This window comes from Staurois parvus, unplaced genomic scaffold, assembly GCF_062004578.1.
Source record: "Staurois parvus isolate SC_StPar_1 unplaced genomic scaffold, SC_StPar_1.0 ptg000287l, whole genome shotgun sequence".
NCBI classification, from domain to species: Eukaryota; Metazoa; Chordata; class Amphibia; order Anura; family Ranidae; genus Staurois; species Staurois parvus.
In genome coordinates this window covers 11,199,804-11,219,803 of record NW_028318083.1, presented here as the reverse complement: position 1 = coordinate 11,219,803, position 20,000 = coordinate 11,199,804, and the positions used below count along the sequence as shown (strand labels likewise).

Below are 20,000 nucleotides of genomic sequence, written 5' to 3'. Positions count from 1 at the left end.
AAATAGTGCTTTTACATGTCTTGTTTAAGTGGGGTTTTCAGACCCTGTTTGGATTTTCAAAGGCCATATCTCCATGTTTGGTGCTTAATTAAATGTATTTGTATTATATTAATTTTAATAAGTAGGAGGAAGTGTTTTGTTTAAAGTAGTCTTTGATGTTCAGCATTTTTTAATTTAAAGTGGAAGTTCAGGTTAAACCTAACTAAGGCAAAATGTTCTCCCACCCCATACTAAGGCTATTCTAGGTGACGATACGCGTAGGGAGGAGTCGCTCTAATGCCAATCTGACAGGCAGGATATTGCTCTTCACTGATTGCTTCTGTCGTTTTTTTAATGCATTTTTACACTGATTACCATGTGAGTGTATATGTTTTAATAAATTACATGCCATTTTAAAGAAGCGTACTGCACTATGGTCTTCTTTGTGGTTGTCGAGCTTTACCCACAGAGCCAGCTGTACTGAAATCAGGTGCCATTGGAAGGTTCAGCGGTGATTCATAAGGGGAAGACTTCCCACAGAGGAGCAAGTTATGTGTTACCCCCACTTATAGGGGAGATGCTTTTCTGACCTGTGTCCACATACAGGTCCATGTGAGAAGGTGAGGGTCCACCTGGACTTCTATGTTCACTGTAGTGATTCACGTACATTGAGGACTTGCAGCATTGGGATTCTGGGTGCAGCCACCAGTAGGAAGATGTTGCACTCATTTTGAAATTCTGAAGAATTAGTTTTTCATTGTTTTTTTAGTTTGTTTTTAGATTTTATTTTTACTAATATTGTTTGTTGATAGCAGCGCAACACATTTTTATTTCATTTATTCTATGTAACCCTGTAAAGAAAAGATCTGTATGCTTACATATTCTGAAGCTGCTCTGATCTGGTCTCCAGAGGCGGCTACTGTGTACAGGAGAGATTGCCAACAACGGCTGGAAAGGCCTGGGATATGACATCATCCATAGACTTACTATGGGGCATCCATTGTCAGCTGCTATTCCTGTACACAGAAGCTGCCACTGACAGCTGATCCTGGGATCAGACCTTATTGGCTTCAGAATAGGTAAGTATACATGTCATGTTTCACATGACTGTCATATGCCTTTAAGTGTTTTCTATATTTTGTCTCTGCTCCTCCCTTTCCTTTGGTTTAGTTAATGCTGTATAGATAGCCGTCCCCCTTTCCAGTAATGCATTTCAGCAAGCCTCATGTCTCATGAAGCAGAGCACATTATGATCTTTTGACCTATCCGATGTTCATTGTTGTAAGATTCTCTCAGTTTATGGAATAAACGTCACAAGATCTAGAAGATGTCTTCTGGATTGAGTCACTGCCTGGGTCATTCAACTGAGATTGGAGTTATCGCTATCTCATCACAACTGTAAGTTACAGAGATCACACTTTCAATGCTTAGATTTGAGAGACAGAACAATACAGATCTTTTCTTTACACGGTTATATAGAATATCCTTAGAATGGGGGTGGGAGTAGGTTTTGCCTTAATTAGGTTTTTCCTGAACTTCCACTTTAACCACTTGGCTACCGGGCACTTTTACTGCTCTCCTGTCCAGGTCAATGTTCAGCTTTCAGTGTTGTCGCACTTTGAATGACAATTGTGCGGTCATGCAACACTGTACCTATATGAAAGTTTTATCATTTTTTTTCACACAAATAGAGCTTTCTTTTGATGGTATTTAATCACCACTTAGTGTTTTATTTTTTTCAAAACAAATGAAAACTGAAAATTTAGTCAAAAAACTTAGTTTCTATTATAAAATTTTGCAAACAGGCAATTTTTTTCCTTGACTGATGTATGTTGATGAGGCTGCACTGATAGGCAGCACTAATGGCCACTCATGAAGCCGAACTGGTGGGCATTGATGAGGCTGCACTGAAATGCGGAACTGACAAGCGACACTGATGGGCATCGATAGGCAGCACTGAAGGGCACTGATAGGCAGTACTGACTGATGGCACTGATAGGTGATACTGGCAGCACTGATGGACATAGATTGGCATCACTAATGGGCACAGATTGGCATTTATAGGCAGCACTGATGGGTGCTTTGGGCTGCACTGATAATCAGTGCCCTGATTATCAGTGTAGATGTCTTTTTTCACACTTGTCGGTTATCGGCAATACTTTCCTCAAGCTGTCACAGCTTGAGGAAAGTACTGCCAATAACCGGCAAGTATGTTTACATCATAATTGGACACAGCTGATCACGTGGTAAAAGGCCGCAATGATTGGCCCTTTACTGTGTCATGTACACAGCAATCGCAGAGAGCACCGGCCGTGTAGGGGGCGCAGTTCTGGAAAGACATCATATGATTTATTTGGCTATAGCGTAGTCAGCAAGTGGCTAACACATTAAACACAATAAAATAAACATTCCCTATTAAACTGTTTGTTAAAATTGTAACCTCAGCACTTGCAGTTTACAGCTCTCAATGCTGCTAGCTCCTGTTCTTTCAGTACTGCTTCCCTGACCTTCTGGTCTGCCATGGTGTTTTGGAGTGCCGTGGTAGTTCATTGAAGTTCATTGAAGCTTCCTGCAGACCTGTCAGAATATCTGCTTGCTGTACGGGATGTGCGGTCAAGCAGATATTCTGACATGTCTGCAGGAGACCTGCATGGCATCAGCGATCTACTAATCACTGGTGCAATGCTTTCCAGGCTCTTTTGGGCAAAAATAATAAACGCACAGTTTTATACCTGCAATAAAATGTGCATTTATTATTTTTGTCCAAAAGCTGAACTTATCCTCTTAGATTGTAAGCTCCAGGATCAGGCTCTCCTAACTCTCTTGTATTGAACTGTATCGTTGCTGTAATATCTCCCGTTATATTGTAAAGCGCTGAGAAAACTGTTGGCGCTATATAAATCCTGTATAATAATAGTCATTTAATCAATAGTTATTGCAGCAGATTGTACTTTTTTCAGTTCTGCTACTAGATGGGGAATTGTAAAAATGAGTAAATTGTATTTGGTATGTGTATCATTTTTACTTTTTTTTTTGCTATATTTTATCCCAACATTAATTAGATTTTTTTTTTTGTTATATAGCACAATACACATTCTGAGGCAAATGCTCTGATAACTATTTACATTGTAAAAATGTTTTTAATTATCTATACATCAGCGACTGGTGTCTTGTAGGAACATAGTCAGGCGGACATGCAGATGGATCAGTTTAGGTGCAGGCAAAGACATAGTCAGCAAACGGCCAAAGGATCCGTCCTGGCAACAGCCAGATTGATGATCAATAAACAGGCCAGGGTTAGTATAGGTGGCAGGCAGAGGCAACACTGCACTGGTGTAGAAGCGATGAGGAACACTGTTGCTGGCTTGTAGTGGTCTGGTGACACTGGTGACTAGTGTGGCTGCAATCAGGAACACATCTACTGACTTACACCGGGAATGGTGTGGTAACAATAAGAGACACCATTGCTGGCTTACACTGGTGTGGTATCACTATGACTGATGTGGTGGTGATCAGAGAACTCTGACTGGCTGCACTGTTAGGGCTCATTCACATGTGAAAACCTTGTGGTTGAGCCGCAGTTTTACAACCTCTCAACTCCTACCCCTTTTAGCTGCAGAGGCAGCAGCTGGGATTGTACACATGCTTTGCTTTGCAACCGTGGCAGAAATTACACCCCCTTTACTTCCAGCAATGCTGACCCATTCAAATAAATGAGGTTGCTTGTTGGGTATAAGGGGTTAAAGGAGGTGGTGAGCATGCAATACAATGCTCCTTCACTGCCTATCAAATGTTCTCTGAAGAGTGATCCAAGCATGGATGGCTCTTCACAGAGCATTGCACATGTAAGCAAGTCCCTATGACTGCTGTGGTGGTGATCAGGGACACTGTGACTGCTGTGGTGGTGATCAGGGACACTGTGACTGCTGTGGTGGTGATCAGGGACACTGTGACTGCTGTGGTGGTGATCAGGGACACTGACTGCTGTGGTGGTGATCAGGGACACTGTGACTGCTGTGGTGGTGATCAGGGACACTGTGACTGCTGTGGTGGTGATCAGGGACACTGACTGCTGTTGCAGTGATCAGGGGCACTGTACGTGTGTGTTGGTGTTCAGAGACACTGTAACTGGTACAGCGGTCATCAGGGACACTAACTGGTGCAGCAGTGATTAGGCACACTGACTGGTGACATTATGTTAGAAAAAATATATTTTTTTTTTTGTACAATTATTTTTTAGACACTGCACTACTCTGCGAGGGGTTGACTTGTGTGTTGGTGTTCAGAGACACTGTAACTGGTGTGGCGGTCATCAGGGACACTAACTGGTGCAGCGGTGATTAGACACACTGGCTCGTGACAGTATGTTAAAAAAAATCTTTTTTTTTTGTACAATTTTTTTTTTAGACACTGCACTACTCTGCAAGGGGGGGGGGGTGATCAGGATTTTCTTTTTTCTTTTTACATGATTGCTTATTACAGTGACGAACACTGTAAAAGCAATTGTTTTAACTGTCATGGATAGCTTTCATTCATGTTTCATCGTTTACTATTGTGATTGCAGTGACTGGCCACATCTATCACATGATACAAGGCCGATGTAGTTGGCCCTGTACCATGTGATCACTGTGACCAATCACAGAGATCACAATAGCACACAATGATACCATGAATGGATAGGATACCATTCATGACAGTTGTTTCTTAGTGGCCATAATTGCTGTGATGGGTCACAGCTATCACATGGTACCCGGACCAGTCACAGCAGTCCGATACTGATACCTATGATCTGCTTTATCCAGTGAACACAGTGGTCACAGATGTGTGAGTAGGAGGACTTATAGGTACATCCTTCTGGAACTAGATAGCCCCTGCCTGGATGTTTATATGCATTGGCTGGGTGGGAAATGGTTAAATAATGATGGGATTCATTGATGTTTATATATGATGGTGTACAGGTAGAGGTTTCATCATTATTTGATAAAGTGTTGTGCCTAGCGAAAGATGTATTTGAATAGAATTTGTTCCTGCTGGCTATAATAATAAAGGAAGAATATTATTTTGCATCCCAGTGTGCAATGTTTGTGCTGCTGGTACAAAAGATTGCTTTGATGGAGATGGAGTTGAGCCAGCACCTAATAGTGGAGTGTGGAGACTGATCTCACCTAAGCTGGCATGTGAAATATTTGAGAAATGCTAATGTTGAAAATGTACAAAAACATATGTAAGTAACATTATGAAACTTCCAGAATGGTGTACAACCCATAGGTTTAATGCCTTAAAAGAAACATGTACAGAGAGAATATATAGACTGACAATATTGACCTCTCCTTGCTAGTTGTTGGGCTGCCATCTTCATTCAATGGCTTCAATACTTTGAGTCACTGATATAGATCAAGTTTGCAGAGTCCTTCACTTCCACTTTTTGCATACTTTTCCCAAAGTGAGCACAGTGTACAAGGAGTACAGAAGTACCCCATCATACACGGTGGCTATTTGAGTAGCACTTATGCCTAGCAGCACTAGGGTTGTTGGTTTGAATCCCAACCACGGCACTACCTGCCTAGAGATTGCATGTTGTCCCTGTGCCTGTGTGGATTTCCTCCCACACTCCAGAGAAATGCTGGTAGGCTAACTGGCTCCTGTCTAAATTGGCCCTAGTATATGAATGATGTGAGTTAGTGCCATACTGGTGTGATTTCAGGTGCAAATTAAAATCACACCTGAAATTGCATTTAACCACTTGGTAACCACGCTATAGCTGAATGACAGCTACAGTGTGGTTACCCAGTTCTGGGAGGGCCTCGTATGACGTCCTCCCAGAACGCGCCCTCCTGCACGCCTCCACAGGTGTGTATCCAGCGATCTCCATGATGTGGTAAAAGGCCAACCACAGCGGCCTTTTGCCACATGATCAGCTGTGTCCAATGACACAGCAGGTCACGGAGTAAATACAGTTATTGGTAGCACTTTCCTCATGCTGTCACAATGTGAGGAAAGTACTGCCGATAACTGGCAGCTGTCACAGAGGAGATTAGCACTGATGATCAATGTCATGATGGTCAGTGCCCTGCAGTGCCGCCCAGCAGTGCTTCCCAGCAGTGCCACCCAGCAGTGCTGCTTATCAGTGCCCAGCAGTGCCTCCAGTCAGTGCCCATCAGTCAGTGCTGCCAGTCAGGGCTGTCATTCAGTGCCATCAGTGCCCAGCAGTCAGTGCCGCCTATTAGTGCCTCCTCATCAGTACAGCCTATCAGTGACCATCAGTGCTGCCTATCTGTGCCACCTCATCAGTGCTGCCTATCAGTGCAGCCTGATCAACGCACATCAGTGAAGGAGAGAAATTACCTGTTTGCAACATTTGATAATAGAAACAAAGAAAAACTTTTATCAAATTTTTTGCTTTTTTTTGTCTAAACACTCAGTGGTGATTAAATGCCACCAAAAAAAGCTCTATTTGTATGAAAAAATTATAAAAATTGAATGTGGGTACAATGTTGCATGACCACGCAATTGTCATTCAAAGTGCGTCAGCAATGAAAGCTGAAAATTGGCCTGGGCACGAAGCGGGGGTATAAGTGCCCAGTAGACAAGTGGTTAATGAATGTGTCAGTGTCTTAACATGTGCGATTTGCTGCAGCGTGATTTCTAAAGTAGTTTTTGTATTACTTTTTCTGCAATTTTGTTTTGATTTTACATACATAGAATATTATGGAAATTGCACTGCAAATTGCAAGAAATCATTGAAAATCTTCACAAGTAGCAATAAAGTCTTCAGAAATCGCACTGCAATTGCACACAAATCATGCGATTTTTAGGAACCTTAGATTGCAAGCTCCTTGAGGGCAGGGACTGATGTGAATGTACAATATATATGTCAAAGTGCTATGTAAATTGATGGTGCTATATAAGTACCTGAAATACAAAAGAAATAATAATACACTAAGAACATCAGACAAAAATATAACCTTTTGTAGATATTCTACGGCTTGAGGAAAATGCAGCCACCAATCCTCTCTGCTTCCCTCCACCTGGTGCATAAGGGGAACCAATTACAAGGTCATCCTTCTTGTCATTATTCATATCAGCAGCCAGAAGGGTCCATCCCAAATTGCAATAGGTTTCCTACAAAGACAATGTTGTTATAGTCAATCTACTCTATATGCACTGCATTTCAAACTAATGTGTGTGTAAAGTGCAGTGCTGTACACGCAAAAACAATGGGTGGGGTTGCTTTATTAAAAGGTAGAACATGTCCACTTTTCAAAGTGAAATTTCACATTGCAAGGGAATTTTTACTTAGCTTATGAATGCGCTGAAAATTGACATGCAAGGAAAATTAACAAAAAAAATCCTACATTTCCACGCACATAATTGGTTGATGGAAGTTAGCAAACTTGAAATCAAAAAGGCTATTCTCCTTTAGTGAATCAACCCAAATATATTTGTTATCTATGTTTAGAATATATCATGTGCCCTTACCTTGCATTTTATGGTGACATTCGCTTGGGAAGAGAGGCCTCCACCCCTGGTCCCAAAATAGACATATACAGAACCCTAGAAATCAAATGCAATTTAAAGAAATGTTATTTAGCACCATATAAACAAGAAAATGCTACTACTTTTCTTTTTTTACCCTTTATTTTCACCTGGCAATCAGTCTGTTACTTTTCAACTTATTTTACCGAAACAAGCTGTCCAGCAAAAGTGACAGTTAGGGGGTTGAGACAAATCATTTACCACTAGGGGTGCTTACTATGGTCAGCTTCTATTTACTGATGTAAAACCTTTGTTCTAAAAAGGAAAAAAAAATGTTGCTGTAACGGCTTAAAATGTGTTAAATGGAGTCCGGCATTAATTTGTTAGTCAAGTCCAACTAAATCTGCTAGTGCATCTAACACTAACTTTTCCGCAGGCTGACAGTACTGCTGTACAAGGGTGTCTCCACTGCTCTTCTATAAAGAGTGGAGACACCACTCCCTAAGGGCCCTTTCACACAGGCGATACGATCAGGTCTGCCTGGCAGTTTTTCAGGCGGACCTGATTGGATAGTCCATGCATTTCTATTGTCTACATCTGGGTCCTTTCAGGCCCGCTAAAAAAAAAAAATGAAGGAAGAGTACATCTACGTTTGGGCAGGCTGGGTTGGTGGCAGCCATGTGTAAATGGACAGCAGAATCAGTTTACTTTTGGATGTCCATAGAGTAGAGCAGGGTCTCTCCGTGTTCACTGCAGAAACTGAGCAGACATGGATCTGTCATCCACCTGCTTTGCTCCGATCATTAGGGGATCTGTGAACGGTTTCCCTGGTTATCGGAATGCATGGGAAAGGATCATTAGACTACAAATGTGTAACTAATAAATATAATGTGAAAATGATATAAGTATAATGTGAAACCAAAAACACCCTTGCACCTCCACCAATTCCAAATTGGAAAAAACTTTCAACCCCCTGAAAGCTTAAACTCAAATCAATAGATCCAAACAGGAATCTACCCTCTTTCAATAAATCAACTATTGATGTAACAACAAAAATATTCCCCATATACTTTCTACAAAATCATAAATCCAGTGTCTCTGTGATTTAAATCCGATAATATAAAGTCCAGTGTCTCAATAAAGAAAAAATATAAAATTAAAAAATAAATAAAAATAAAATTAAAAAAAAAAATAAATGAAAAAGTATATTTCTTGCAGTGTTGATTGTTGTGAAGAACCTCAAAGAAAAAGAAACTCACAATAGTGCATTACCATAATATCACAAAAAAAAAAAAAAAAAAAATTATGAATATATATATATATATGTATATATATAAAACACATGCACACACAAATGTGTATCAAACAATTGTGCAACCTTTACGTGAAAAATTATATATTTAACACTTGTGAGAACCTTCCAAAAGGGAAAGGTAATAAGACACTTGTGCTCATAAATAATAAAATCATGAAGTGATCTACTTAGTGAGATTCCTCCCCACACGTGACGCTTCTAGTGAGTAAGGCCAATATACCCTTACCAACAGTAGATGAAACTCACGCCTTTTATATATATATATAACTGGAAATCCTCCAAAGAAGCTTTATCCTCCTCTCCTCCTCCGCTTCCTGTTAGGATGATCTTACTATGCCTTCCACATACATAGGTTTATAAAATATGACGTACCTCCATGTATGTTTCAAGTTTTAATGAATCCACTTGTATAAGGAGTTGAAAACACAAGTATAAAAGTAGTATAACCAATTTTGGACAAACCCCACTGAATGGGGATTACCAGGCAGTTCCCACAGTTCCCATGCAGTCCACTCTCAAGTGTCCAGTGATTCCTCAACAAAGATGGCCGCTGCGACACTTCTTCCGGTTCCTGCTCCTTGCGTATGACGTCACTTCCTCTTGACGCGTTTCGTCACATCCGGGACTTAGTCATAAGAGAGAGAGACGTCCTGACACCTGGCCACAATAAATACCGCTCCTCCACTGATTGACGATACCCCGATCGCCATATTGGAAAAGGGAAACATCGCCCTTACTAAACCGCACAGCCGCACAGCTTACTACCAGGAAATAAACTCCCTGTACATACAGAAGCCAGGAACATATCTAGTGGGATCGCACAGCCGCACATCCTCCTAACAGGAAATGGGCTCCCTATCCATATAAGAACTGGGAACATATCTAATGGAATCACATACATTATAGGGGCTGTTTTCATACTCTAGATACAAAAATTACATTAATATATATATTAGTTACACATTAAATAAAAATAATAAGTTAAAACCTGAATAAAACAATTAATTAATAGCCCTTACTCTCTATATGCCCTAGTAGACATTTATTGTATTATATATCTAATGATAGCTACTCCCCTAGCACCACCTGCTGGTCATAATAAATATTGCCATTTCATAATATCCTACCAAGTTACACATAAAGTTAATTTTAAATATCAATTAATTCTTATTTAATCTAAAATGGCTAATACAACTAGAAGAATATTTATTTCAAAATATTTATATGATTAAAATGAATAAAATTGTAACAAAAACATTTATTAAAATTTAAAATTACTAAAAATTAGAAATAAAACAATTAAGGTCTAAATCCACATTTAATCCTCTAGGTCTAAGTGTTCTTAATTGGAATATCCAGAATGTTTCATTTTGCGATAAAATTTTAATTTTATCACTCCCTCTCCAGTGAGCTTCTATGGAATCAATCCCACAGAATTTCAGGGTTCCTGGATCACAATTATGGATATCCCTAAAATGTCTGGAAAGGCAGTGGTCTTTTTTACCTTTTTTAATATTGTTCACGTGTTCGCTCAATCTTTTATGAAGGGGTCTTGACGTTCTGCCCACATATTGTAAGTGGCATGGACATTCCAATACGTATGTAACAAATGTCGACTTGCAGGAAATAAACTTCTTAATTTCAAAGCTCTTTCCTGTATTCTGGGAAGTAAATTCTTTAATCGATCTACTACGAATACCTGTTATTTTACATATGGAACATTTTTTACAGGGGTAAAAACCTTTAAGATCACACATATTCAACTTCTTTTTCCTGGGGGGAGAAATGACATTTTTTACTAAAATATCCCTTAGATTGTTCGTTCTCTTATAAATAAAAGTAGGCTTCTCCGGTATAACCTGGCCCAAGATTCTATCCTTTTTTATGATTGGCCAGTATTTTTTGATGATAGATTCAATCTCTTTATATTGGCAATTATATCTCGATATAAACGCATAATCCACCCTTTTATTTCTCTCTTTTATTTGTTTAGATTGGTACCTCACTTTCTGATCTCCAATATAATTTTTGCTAATTTCATACCTAATTTTTTCCAACTTAGTGGGATCATATCCTTTTTGGACAAACCTGTCCTTAATCAGCTCTGATTGTTCTATATAATCCTTCAGTCTAGAGCAATTACGCATAATTCTAACAAACTGGCTTTTAGGTATACCATTAATCCAGATAGGGTGGTGACAGCTATTCGTTGGTATGAAGCCATTTCTGTCTGTATCCTTGAAATATGTTTTAGTAAAAAGAGAGTCATTATCTTTAAAAATATTAAGATCTAAAAAATTAATTGACTTAAGATCCACCGTAAACGAAAAGCCTAAATTATATTCATTATTCTCCAAGGTTAAAAAGAATTATTTTAATGATTGTAAGGAACCTTCCCACATCATCAAAATATCATCAATATAGCGTTTCCACAATATGAGTTCCTTCCTTCTATTTTTAAAAATGTCCTTCTCCTCCCATTTAGCTAAAAATATATTGGCAAAGCTGGGCGCAAACTTTGCGCCCATTGCAACCCCTTTTTTTTGTATAAAAAATTCTCCATTATACCAAAAATAGTTTTTGTCTAAACAGAATTCCAGTAGCTGAATAATAAACTTTCTCTGCTTAATATGTAGGTCAGAGAAGTTTTTTAAGGCCCATTTTATGGCTTTCATGCCATCATTATGTCTGATATTTGTATATAGAGCGTTGACATCAATTGTAACTAGCAGAGTTTCCTTAGTAATTTTCATTTTATTCACTATATTAATGACATCACTACTGTCCTTTAAATATGAAGGCATTTCTTTCACTATCGGCTGCAAATAAAAATCAATGTATTCTCCCGTTCTTGAATGTAGAGAACCAATCCCATTAATTATTGGTCTACCCGGGGGATTGGTCAAATTTTTATGAATTTTAGGTAAATAATAAATAATAGGAGTTTTACAGTGACTAGGGATCAAATATCTGCCTTCTTTCTCTGTTAAAATGCCATTCTTTTCTGCTTCCTTCACTAAGCTATGGAGCGTTTTTTTATATAGTTTGACTGGATTGCTTTTAATTTTACTATACGTTTCTTGATCATTTAACATGTGTTCCATTTCTTTTTCATATGCAGATCTATCTAGAACCACCACCCCCCCTCCCTTATCTGCTGGTCTGATAACAATATTTTTCTTTTCTTTTAAGGATTTCAATCCTAATTGGAAAGCTTTATCTTCCTGATATTTTTTCCTTTCCACCTCTGTTATATCATCAATAACCATATTTTTAAAAACCTCCATATAATGATTTTTGTTACTAGTAGGATTAAATGTGGAGTAGTTTCTTAAACCACTGTGTACATACATATCATTAGGACTATTTATATTCGCATTTTTGTTTGGACCCGGTAAAGAGGCAAAATATTTTTTAATATTTAATTTTCTCATATATTTGTTGATATCTATATATGTACCAAATCTATCAAATTTTGCCTTTGGTGCGAATTTTAAACCTTTATCTAAAACTTTTATCTCATCTATAGTAAGAGTTGCAGAACTAATGTTATAGATGCCTTCACCTATACTTCCTTCCTTTTCCTCTTGTTGTCTCTTTGTTCCTTTGCTTGCCCTTCTGGGCTTGCTTGTTCCACCCTTTCTGGGGGTACTGTTCTTTCTATTTCCCCTCTGTATTGTTCTGATGGGTACTCCTGAGTCCCCCTCCCCCATCCCGGCTGATAGAAGGGGGCTGGTGGATATGGACCCGGCGGTCTTCCTCTGTGACCCCTTGGAAAAAAATTTCCCCTCCTTGGGTTGCCCCCATATTGCTGGGGATGACCCCAATCCTCTAAAGGTTGGAATCTATTATAAACAGGGATCGGGAATTGATTATTATAAGAATTCCTAGGACCTCCGTTTCCTCTCCCCTTATTTTGCCATGGGGAGTTGAATTGTCTTTTTTGTGGATTCGGAGCTGTATGTACAACCTTTCCCTCATTTTTCTTAGCGTTAGAGGGATGGGTAATTTTTATAGGTGAATTGGCCGGTGTGGAATTTTCTGATTTGCAAGTTTGCGATACTATATCCTGCCATTTATAAATATTATTGTTTTTATAATCTCCTGTATCTCTAATATATTTTCTATGTTTCCTTTTTTTCACCTCCAAATCTTTTTTATCCAATTGTTCATGCAATTTTTTAGATAAGACATTGAAATCTTTATGGTCTTTGAACCCTTCTATTTTATTCTTAAGTTCATTTAAGTGGGATTCTACCAATATTAACTTTCTTTTTTTCCTCTCCATCAACATATTCAAAAATTGTCTTTCACATTTGTGAAAAAATTCCATCCACTCTTTGTTTGAATCCTCATCAGTAAGGCCGTCATTAGGACCTATGTCCCATCTTAGGCGTCTGGGTACAATATCCTCTCCTAAATATTTTTCTAAAGTCACCATATCCCACCAAATTTGAATCTTTTTCTCCATATTGTATCCAATTTTTTTAAACATGTGTTCTACATTATCATCCAACACCGTATGTGTTGTGGAAAATACCTCTTCTAAATTAATTTGTCTGGTACCAATATAATTAAATATATCCATAATCACTTCAAAATCACACTCCCTAGTGTTTAAAACTTATAAATATAATGTGAAAATGATATAAGTATAATGTGAAACCAAAAACACCCTTGTACCTCCACCAATTCCAAATTGGAAAAAACTTTCAACCCCCTGAAAGCTTAAACTCAAATCAATAGATCCAAACAGGAATCTACCCTCTTTCAATAAATCAACTATTGATGTAACAACAAAAATATTCCCCATATACTTTCTACAAAATCATAAATCCAGTGTCTCTGTGATTTAAATCCGATAATATAAAGTCCAGTGTCTCAATAAAGAAAAAATATAAAATTAAAAAATAAATAAAAATAAAATTAAAAAAAAAAATAAATGAAAAAGTATATTTCTTGCAGTGTTGATTGTTGTGAAGAACCTCAAAGAAAAAGAAACTCACAATAGTGCATTACCATAATATCACAAAAAAAAAAAAAATTATGAATATATATATATATATGTATATATATAAAACACATGCACACACAAATGTGTATCAAACAATTGTGCAACCTTTACGTGAAAAATTATATATTTAACACTTGTGAGAACCTTCCAAAAGGGAAAGGTAATAAGACACTTGTGCTCATAAATAATAAAATCATGAAGTGATCTACTTAGTGAGATTCCTCCCCACACGTGACACTTCTAGTGAGTAAGGCCAATATACCCTTACCAACAGTAGATGAAACTCACGCCTTTTATATATATATATATATAACTGGAAATCCTCCAAAGAAGCTTTATCCTCCTCTCCTCCTCCGCTTCCTGTTAGGATGATCTTACTATGCCTTCCACATACATAGGTTTATAAAATATGACGTACCTCCATGTATGTTTCAAGTTTTAATGAATCCACTTGTATAAGGAGTTGAAAACATAAGTATAAAAGTAGTATAACCAATTTTGGACAAACCCCACTGAATGGGGATTACCAGGCAGTTCCCACAGTTCCCATGCAGTCCACTCTCAAGTGTCCAGTGATTCCTCAACAAAGATGGCCGCTGCGACACTTCCGGTTCCTGCTCCTTGCGTATGACGTCACTTCCTCTTGACGCGTTTCGTCACATCCGGGACTTAGTCATAAGAGAGAGAGACGTCCTGACACCTGGCCACAATAAATACCGCTCCTCCACTGATTGACGATACCCCGATCGCCATATTGGAAAAGGGAAACATCGCCCTTACTAAACCGCACAGCCGCACAGCTTACTACCAGAAAATAAACTCCCTGTACATACAGAAGCCAGGAACATATCTAGTGGGATCGCACAGCCGTGTAACTAATATATATATTAATGTAATTTTTGTATCTAGAGTATGAAAACAGCCCCTATAATGTATGTGATTCCATTAGATATGTTCCCAGTTCTTATATGGATAGGGAGCCCATTTCCTGTTAGGAGGATGTGCGGCTGTGCGATCCCACTAGATATGTTCCTGGCTTCTGTATGTACAGGGAGTTTATTTCCTGGAAGTAGATCACTTCATGATTTTATTATTTATGAGCACAAGTGTCTTATTACCTTTCCCTTTTGGAAGGTTCTCACAAGTGTTAAATATATAATTTTTCACGTAAAGGTTGCACAATTGTTTGATACACATTTGTGTGTGCATGTGTTTTATATATATACATATATATATATATATATATATATATATATTCATAATTTTTTTTTTTTTTTTTGTGATATTATGGTAATGCACTATTGTGAGTTTCTTTTTCTTTGAGGTTCTTCACAACAATCAACACTGCAAGAAATATACTTTTTCATTTATTTTTTTTTTTAATTTTATTTTTATTTATTTTTTAATTTTATATTTTTTCTTTATTGAGACACTGGACTTTATATTATCGGATTTAAATCACAGAGACACTGGATTTATGATTTTGTAGAAAGTATATGGGGAATATTTTTGTTGTTACATCAATAGTTGATTTATACAAATGTGTAACTAGCTGGATCACCAGGAGCAAATAAAGGGGGGGGAACGACTGCAACCACCACATCTTGATAAGCGGCAATATTTTAAATCTTTGTTTTGGGATTTATCACCTCTTTAATGTCTGCTATAAATCTATTGATTTACCCTTTAATTACCTGAGTCTACATGCTTTTGAAGAAATGAATTGTAACTGGTATAAGAACATGTGAAGGGCACAATGCCATCATACCTTCCATTACATTATTTATATCTTGATTGTCCTCCTACCATACAAAGTATCGCTTCTATCTATTTGGTGTAATTTTGTTAGAATGATGTAGACCTAGGGTCTTCAAACTTTCTCAACAAAGGGCCAGTTTACTGTCCTTCATACTTTTGGGGGACCGGACTGTGACCAATGCAGGAATGCCCCATTGTTGGTATCAGTGGAAGAACTAGTGCCTCAAGGACTGGATAAAAGCAAGCAAAGGGCCACAGTTTGTAGACTACTGATGTAGATCGAGTTATGGTATCTTACTGTATATGTAAGCTGAGCTCCTCCTACTGATGGCGCCCCCACGGCTAGATCTGGCTGACCATCAGAATTGAAATCCAGTACTGCCACTGAAGAGCCAAACCGTCCAGAGGGCTGGAAAATGAAATTAACGAGGTGTTGTTCCACATCGTGTGAGTTTTACGTGTTACACATTATTGCACATGTAAACATTTAACCAGGGTGGATAACAATTGGTGATTTTTTTTTTTAAATGTAAAAAAAAATCAGATTTTGTTTTAATTTAAATCAGATTTTTTTGATTTTTATCAATTTGAATAAAATCTATAAAATATATATTGGTGCAGTGTAAGAAAATGTGTAGAAATAACCAATCTCAATGACATAAACGCACATGGGTGATAAATGCGTTTTGCTCATAAACTATATTAAAACAGTAATTATACTCTGAAAAATTTGTAGATAAATAAAAGTGCAAGTGTCCACAAAAAACGCATAATCATAACATGCGTGAGAATCATAAAAAGTCCATAAATTCTTAAAATCAGATGTGGTCTCCAAGTGATTTCAGTAAAATCCCAGTGTACTTATTCTCCTTAGGTGGGTGTGCCAATAGATATACAAAATGCGCACTCACCAGATGGGCTAATAAAAAGTGCATTGTATCATATAATCCTGGTCATTCACGGGTCCCTTAGGGGTAATCCGGGATGTAGCCTGGGGGTGGATGGTCTCCCTTAAGTGCCAGGATATGGTGGCCAATAAAGATAGTTCAGCCTCTTCCGGACGCTGGGACATTCACTGGAGATTTTGCTAGGGGATTAAGGTGCTCAATACAGAGCAAAAATTAGGGATAATCCTATGGTGTAGTATTTCAATGATACTTTATTGTTGGTAATGTTAAAAGAAAATAGGTCAAAAAACGTACAATACTGCAGTAAAAGGTATCACAATGATAATCGCATAAATAACTGACCAGCTGGTAAAATAAGGTGGCCGTCGAATCCCCGTGATCCGATGGCTTGACGTCAACAGCTTGCAGGGGCTCCTCCTTAACGCGTTTCGAACTCAGCGTCCAGGCATACCCCTTTTGAGCCTGAACGCTGAGTTCAAAAAGTGTTAAGGAGGAGCCCCTGCAAGCCGTTGACGTCAAGCCGTCGGATCCCCGTGATCCACCTTGTTTTACCAGCTGGTCAGTTATTTATGTGATTATCATTGTGATACCTTTTACTGCAGTATTGTATATTTTTTGACCTATTTTCTTTTAACATTACCAACAATAAAGTATCATTGAAATACTACACCATGGGATTATCCCTAATGTTTGCTCTGAATCGAGCACCTTAATCCCCTAGCAAAATCTCCAGTGAATGTCGTGGGGCCCCCTATGACTACGTGCCTTCGCACGAAACATGTCAGAGAGAGGCTACAGCGGTGTTCCGTCACGCCGACCGGCGCCACGAGGGCCCCAGGGGCCATTTGCATACTCATATGGGTCAGTATTTTTCATTGCTCCTGCCTGTAACTATTTGGAATAAACACTCCTTGTCATAAGGATATCACACTATCTGGCCTCCTTGGTTCTTTGAGCTCCGATGGGAGCCATTTACACCTACAGAGCGGCTATTTCCAAATGTGGCAGCACTACCAAGCAGTGAGGGGTATTTGACCAGATCTGACCAGACCCACATAAGGATCCTTGATGTCCTGAGGTTATCTACTCTAAATGCGCATTGTGTTTGCGTATCTGGTGAGTGCACAATCTTTACACATCTATCACCTCACCCACAGATCCAGCCATTGGTTTTTTGAAGATCATCTGGGATCTTTTTGTACTCACGCTATAGACTGTATTTGGTTTAGTGCCCAAACACCTACTAGTCACCAATTGGTGACGTTTCTATTTTCACCTTGTTATTGAATTTTCATTTTATTGTATTTTATATGAGGATGTTTGAATACAATATGTTCATACGATTTAACGGATCATTGTAGCACTGCACCCTGCTTTATTCTGACTATTTTGGAGGTTCATATGGTGCCTTTTTGGTGTTCAGCTGCTGTTTTCTTCCTTTAACTCATTTATAATTTACTATAGCGCTCACTCATCCTGTGATTCACATTTTACAATGTTTTGGTCTAACTGCACTTTTGGTCCTAAATATATGGACTCTGTAGAGTCAACTTGCTGAATATTAACTCCCAGGATGCTCCCTCCAGATAACCGCCTTAATGTCAGCCGTATTCCTCATAACAAAAGCTCAACATAGTGCTTTATCCTTTAAAAACTTTTATTGCTCAATAAACATAAGAAATGCACTCACATTCAGTAGGTGCATACCCGCACCAGGTATGATGAACTTCCAGTAATGTACTAATTATGCACAAGATGGCAGTATCATCCCCAATAGCATAGACCCATCCAGGCTCCAAAACATCTCTGCACAGTGAGTAATGCGAGGCAAAGCACGGGCCCTATGTATAGATGCAATGGCCTACAAATATGACAATCCTGGAGCGGTGTGTGGATTACTATTACCGCTGTTCTGATGAATGGTAATGTCGTGACGTCATCCACACACTCCTGCCCGACATGTTTCGTCAACAATCACATGACTTTATCAAGGGGGTCTGAGATTTTTTTTCACTTACATTATTTTACCATTTAGCCCACGGAGACATGGGTAGTGTGCACTAGCGGCTACAGCATTTGTAATTCACTTATTAAACATATTTATTTATATTTTGTATTCATCATAGTAAGCGCTTGAGTTATATTTATAATTTAATCAAATCCACCCTGCACTTACCATTTGGAAAAACTAACAAAAAACAATCACCTCCAAGCCTTTCATCACGACAGCAGCATCCTTGTCTAGGTCCATGTTAACAGAAGGTAGCCCTGATTCATTACCATAAAGTATATAGACACAGCCAACTTGAATATGGCCCAGATTACTGCAACCTGGAGCTCCTATGATCAGGTCGTCCCAGCCATCTTGATTGAGATCTGCTGTGGTAAGTGCCCTGTACAACAGAAAACCTCAACATGTTTAGCTCATTACTGGATAATTTACTTGTATATCAACCGACTGAATAATTTCATTGGATTTCCTATCTGAAAGTGCCTACAGACATAAGAAATATTTCACCTAATCGGACTATCTGTAGGCCATTCCAGGCCATTTAATAGGTCAGGATTACTTTTGGGGGCTGATTTCCTTTCTTTTTCCATTTATAATAATCAATGCTTTCTGATATCAACAATTTCAATGCCCCTGGGGTACTGGGGTTGTTTTATTAAAGGCAAATAGTTTGTTCACTTTGCAAGGGAATTTGCTTAGTGAATGTGTTAAATTTCACTTTGCAAAGAATACCCAATCACATACTAGAAAAAAAAACTGTATGATTGGATGATGACACAAAAAATATAATTTGCGCTAGTAAATAAATATTAAAATATACCTGTGAACAAAAAAATATAAAATATTATCCATGTAAATAATACTTATAAATACATATAAAGAATTTTTTTATATATACAAAAATAATAAAATAAAAAAATTCTTTATATGTATTTATAAGTATTATTTACATGGATAATATTTTATATTTTTTTGTTCACAGATATTTTAATATTTATTTACTAGAGCAAATTATATTTTTTGTGTTATTTGTTACACTTTATTTATGGTGGATTTTGCAGCTGGTATATCAATTAGTGACCCATACATATATATATTTTTTCTCTCTCTTTCCATAGGCGCCATTATATTTATTTATTTACATGATTGGATGATGAAAGTCAGCAGACCTTCACCTCATTCACCAAACTCTGGGGAAAGTTCCCTTCCAAAGTGGACAGTTTATTTACCTTTACTAAATCAACCCAACTGTTTTCATCTTTCTTCCATGGTTTTCGCAACTCATTTCTGCTGATCTCCTTCAGCCTTCTTCAATCACTTCCTGTCCTCATGAACATTGTTCTAATGGTGGCTTCATGTCATTACACAGGGCTGTCTCCCTGATGGTGACAGTGGCGAAACTTGCTCAATGAGCGATACGGCCACTTTTATTCTCCACCTGACACATCTGACATGGTGACAATGCAGGAGAATGGTTGTCAGGCAGGGACAGAATGTTGTTGCACGATAACAGAAATTGTCTGAGCAGTGACTTTTATG

General features: G+C 38.1%; 1 protein-coding gene across 1 annotated transcript in view; it reads right to left on the bottom strand.

Annotated features, from left to right (window-relative positions):
* GPLD1 (glycosylphosphatidylinositol specific phospholipase D1) overlaps positions 1-20,000 on the bottom strand; it is a 108,471-nt gene that overhangs the window by 47,360 nt on the left and 41,111 nt on the right. Inside the window, exons 14-17 of the mRNA XM_089682251.1 lie at positions 18,657-18,843; positions 15,841-15,951; positions 7,459-7,533; positions 6,945-7,101 (exon numbers count right to left, since the gene is read on the bottom strand). Of these exons, the coding sequence (XP_089538377.1) occupies positions 6,945-7,101; positions 7,459-7,533; positions 15,841-15,951; positions 18,657-18,843 (530 nt within the window). The remainder of the gene's footprint in view (positions 1-6,944; positions 7,102-7,458; positions 7,534-15,840; positions 15,952-18,656; positions 18,844-20,000) is intronic.